At 33.8% G+C, this 4,090-nt stretch overlaps 1 protein-coding gene across 1 annotated transcript in view; it reads right to left on the minus strand.

Annotated features, from left to right (window-relative positions):
- Nucleotides 1-3,247, minus strand: part of LOC109235535 (serine/threonine-protein kinase 38-like) — a 12,029-nt gene extending 8,782 nt beyond the window's left edge. The window contains exons 1-4 of the mRNA XM_019401685.1: nucleotides 2,652-3,247; nucleotides 2,384-2,558; nucleotides 1,238-1,321; nucleotides 277-518 (exon numbers count right to left, since the gene is read on the minus strand). Coding sequence (XP_019257230.1) covers nucleotides 277-518; nucleotides 1,238-1,321; nucleotides 2,384-2,558; nucleotides 2,652-2,815 — 665 coding nt within the window. The 5' untranslated portion in view covers nucleotides 2,816-3,247. The remainder of the gene's footprint in view (nucleotides 1-276; nucleotides 519-1,237; nucleotides 1,322-2,383; nucleotides 2,559-2,651) is intronic.

Here is a 4,090-nt window from a genome sequence, read left to right on the forward strand (position 1 = left end):
GGGGGGGGGGGGGGGACAAAGGGGCTCGAGAGGAACTTGTGGTAAACAGATAAATGTTTTCTAAATGGATAGTAAGAGAAATTTTCACTTCCATGATACTCCATAATAACAGAAAATTCTTTACCAACAGAAAGCATGGAAACAGGCAAGTTTGTTCTCTCGCTTACTAATGCTAATATAGATGCATGTATTTGCGGATACTTTTATATAATATGGTGAATCGAAATGTAACATGCAAGACTGCAGAAAAAGCCAATTGATGCATTGTTCAGATACCTGTGCACATAATTGTGCTGATGAATAGAATGAATTGCTAAAATACTTTCTGCCATATAGAACCGTGCGACATCTTCAGAAAGAATATCTTCTCTCATTAGTAAGGTCATAATGTCACCACCAGGTAAATATTCCATGATAAGGTACAAGAAATCTGAATCTTGGAAAGAATAGAAGAGTTTCACTATGCACCGACTATCAACCTCTACTAGCAAATTCCTCTCAGATCTGACATGCTCAACCTAAAATAACCACATGAAGTTTATTTATATCAGCATACTTGAATATTATAATTGTAGACATGGAATTAACCATAGAATTTGTAAATAGATTATTGCAATTGCACACACGATATTCATAAACCTAAATCTGTAGCTTAATATTGTACTCTTTAGTTCACTTACACTAAAATGGTATGAGAAGGAGAAGACTTATGCCAATTTGGGCACCTCACTCTCTATGTTCCTAAATCTGTGGTCAAATGTTGTTAATTTAATTTCGTTTCTGCTATTGATTAGTCTAGTCTTAAAAATTTGCAATAAGTTAAGCCTACTCCATGTGTGCAATTTAATTTTGAAGGGGAGCCTTGGAGCAACGGTCAAGTTGTCTCCATGTGACTTATAGGTCACAGGTTCAAGCCGTGGAATCAGGGTAGGCTGCCTACATTACACCCCCTTCGGGTGCGGCCCTCCCCTAGACCCTGCGTGAACGCGGGATGCTTTGTGCACCGGGCTGCCCTTTTTTAGCTTCTACACTATGATATTTAGTGATGTTTTCAAACGGATCTATTAGAAGATTATATCCTTATGTACCCTAACTATGCTCCTCTAACTAACTAATATGTAGCGTTACTGCCATACAAGAAGCATGATGATTAGTAAATTCTACAGCCAGATTCTGCAAATAGTCTTATATAAACTTTCGATAAGAACATTTTTTCCTAATACCATCAATCTCTCACCTGCCCCCGGCTAAGCATCTCTGATTTCTTCAATTTCTTCATGGCAAATACTTCACCAGTACTTTTGGATCGACATAGTCTAACCTGCATTAAGTAATCAGATCATGTAAGAAAATCATTTCATGTAAAATCTGTTTTATCTGTGTCCACATTTCAACATTGCGTAATTTTATGTCTTAATATGCTAAGGCAATAGAGCTCTAACTGAAAGTAGAGTTTGAAGAAATTTAAGTTCACATTCAGGATAAGCGTGGATCTCGTATGTCTGGCATATAGCTTATGCTCAATTAATGAGCTCCTCCTTCTTGACAAACATTACAAGGGAAAAAAACATAAATCTTAGAACAAAGGAGAACACAAAAGAGACTCTTGCCCAACCACTATTCACATGGGGAAAAAAGGGAGTTGATGCAGTTTTAAAGATCAGATAAAAAAGCTATCAGGTATCCGAGCGGATATCCCATTTGATATCATCAGAAAACATTGTGGAAACAACCAGTACGAGCAGGAGATGCGTGTTTGCTTCTCCACTGCCATGTCAGAGCGAAAGTCTTAAAACAGCATCACGAGAACTATGGTGTGCAGATATTTCTCCAGAGATGCTCAGTTTACCAGTAAACTGATCTCTCTTAATCTATCATTGTGTTTAATCAATTAAACTTCCTCAATAGAGATGATCAGCTTGGGACGATATGCCAATTAAGATCTTCTATATCTGTCTATATGAATAAGTTACACATCTCTTTGCTCGCGACTAGTCCAAAGTAACAAGTTTTGGCTAGCATAAGTTGCTCAGCCTAGATAATTTTTGTTTTTGATGTTTAATTACTTGCAATGGTACAAACTTTAGCCTGAATAATCACTTAATAGGAAACACAAAGACATACTTTAAGTTACTCCAATCGAACAGGGTCATTTGATTTGTTGATCCATGCATCTAATCAGCTGTAAATTACTAAATCAATCAACCAATGAGCTATGCCCCAATTCCCAACTAATTAGGGTCGGCTGTATGAATCCTCTATATCTATTCTGCTCTATTATGCATCTAATACGATTACCATCCGACCATCTTCTTAAGTAAAATTACATCATGAATTATAGAAAACCATTATGTGAAATAGAGTTGTGAGAAAGACAATGTACCTCACCAAATGCGCCTTTACCAATGACAGTCAACAATTCAAAGTCATCAATTCCAACTTTATGCCTCTGCAATCTCATGTACTCAGTCTCCCTCCTTTCCAAATTCCTCAGCATCTTCTCTTGCTCATCATCCGGTATCTGTGCTTCTTGCGCCTTCCTCTGCAACGTTCTTCGCCTGAAAAAAAATTACAACAAACCCCATGTCAACACAAATAAACTACAGTACGATATTGTGTAAATGCAGGCAAGTAAAGAAAAAAACAAGAACCTTTCTAAGCGATCTTGTAAGCCTTGAAGATAGTTCTTGTAATGATTCTCAATAATCTGTTTAGCAGCAGCTGATTTTTGACGAGTCACTGGTGATGAAACAGAGAATTCTGGCTCTAAAGAATTGAACACCTGCTCAGGCTTATTCATGTCAGCACCCTCCATTGATCAAAACTAAAGTTCCCAGATCTCAAATTGAAAGAAAATATTAGAAAGAAGAAAGCAAAAAAAAAAAATGTAAAGGGGTTGTTTGGTATCAATTCTTGGAAGTTGTATAACAAAAAGAGATTCAAGATTTAGAGTAGGTGGTTTATAGTGACAGTAAATTCGAGTTAAGAAAAGACTACATTTGTCTCTTTCTGTAACATAGTTAATTATAAGTGGTAGAGAAGTAGTAAAAGGAAAGAAGAAGAAGAAAGAATCTTGAGAGTGAGTAAAGTGGGAAGTACGAGGCAAAATGAAGAAAGTAATAAAGAAGTGGGTATTTGTTGTCAGTGTCAGCACTCTGCTGCATAAGAGTTAAGACATTGTCGGGAGAAGAAGTAGTGTGTTATAGAAAGAGAAAGATGAGATGGAAATTTTGACACTATTTGGTGGGCTGTCAACTCACAATGTGCATATATATGAATTAGCTGTAAGCTGTGTGTGTGATGGGAATTTGCTGGGAATGGAGTGATAGTGACGGCAATAATGTACTCAAAAGAATGTGACAAGGAAGAACAAATTCAATTTTACTCCAACCCTCCCCCATTTTTGTCTCATGAATAGTATTCATCTCCCCGTTACTATTCATCAATTTTTTATTATTATTTTATTGTTTAATCTTTTAATTTATCTCTTTATATATATCTAATTATGTTTATGTAATATCTTTATAATATTAATATTATATCTTAACTTTGGTGTATAATTTTGATAAATTAATTATCGTGCATTTATTATTTTTATGTAAAATTATAAGTTAATTATACAAAAAATATATAATTATCTCAAAAGATGAATGGTGCAAATATAAAATATTAGATGTTGTTAAAATTGAAAGGTGCGAATATAAAATATTATATGTTGCTAAAATTGAAAAGTGAAAATTGAAAATACATTAAATGAAAATACATTAAAATTGGAAATGCATGACAATTGAAAATACATTAAATTAAAATATCGCAATGATATTAGTAATCTTGTATTGCAATAGTTTCACTTTTATTTGAATTATTAGTTAACCTATAATAATTGCTTACAAATTATATTATTTAAAATTTTATGGAATTGTTTTAATTATGGAAATTACAAATTAATAAAAATAAAAGATGGAATTTTTTAATGGAAATTAAAAAATAAAATTGAAATAAAAGATAATAATATAATATAGAAGAGAGAGAAGAATATAAAAAAGTTTGGAGAAAAAATGGGGGAATGGTTGGAGTAAGTTGTCCCCAA

Source organism: Nicotiana attenuata, chromosome 12, assembly GCF_001879085.1.
Source record: "Nicotiana attenuata strain UT chromosome 12, NIATTr2, whole genome shotgun sequence".
Classification (NCBI taxonomy): Eukaryota; Viridiplantae; Streptophyta; class Magnoliopsida; order Solanales; family Solanaceae; genus Nicotiana; species Nicotiana attenuata.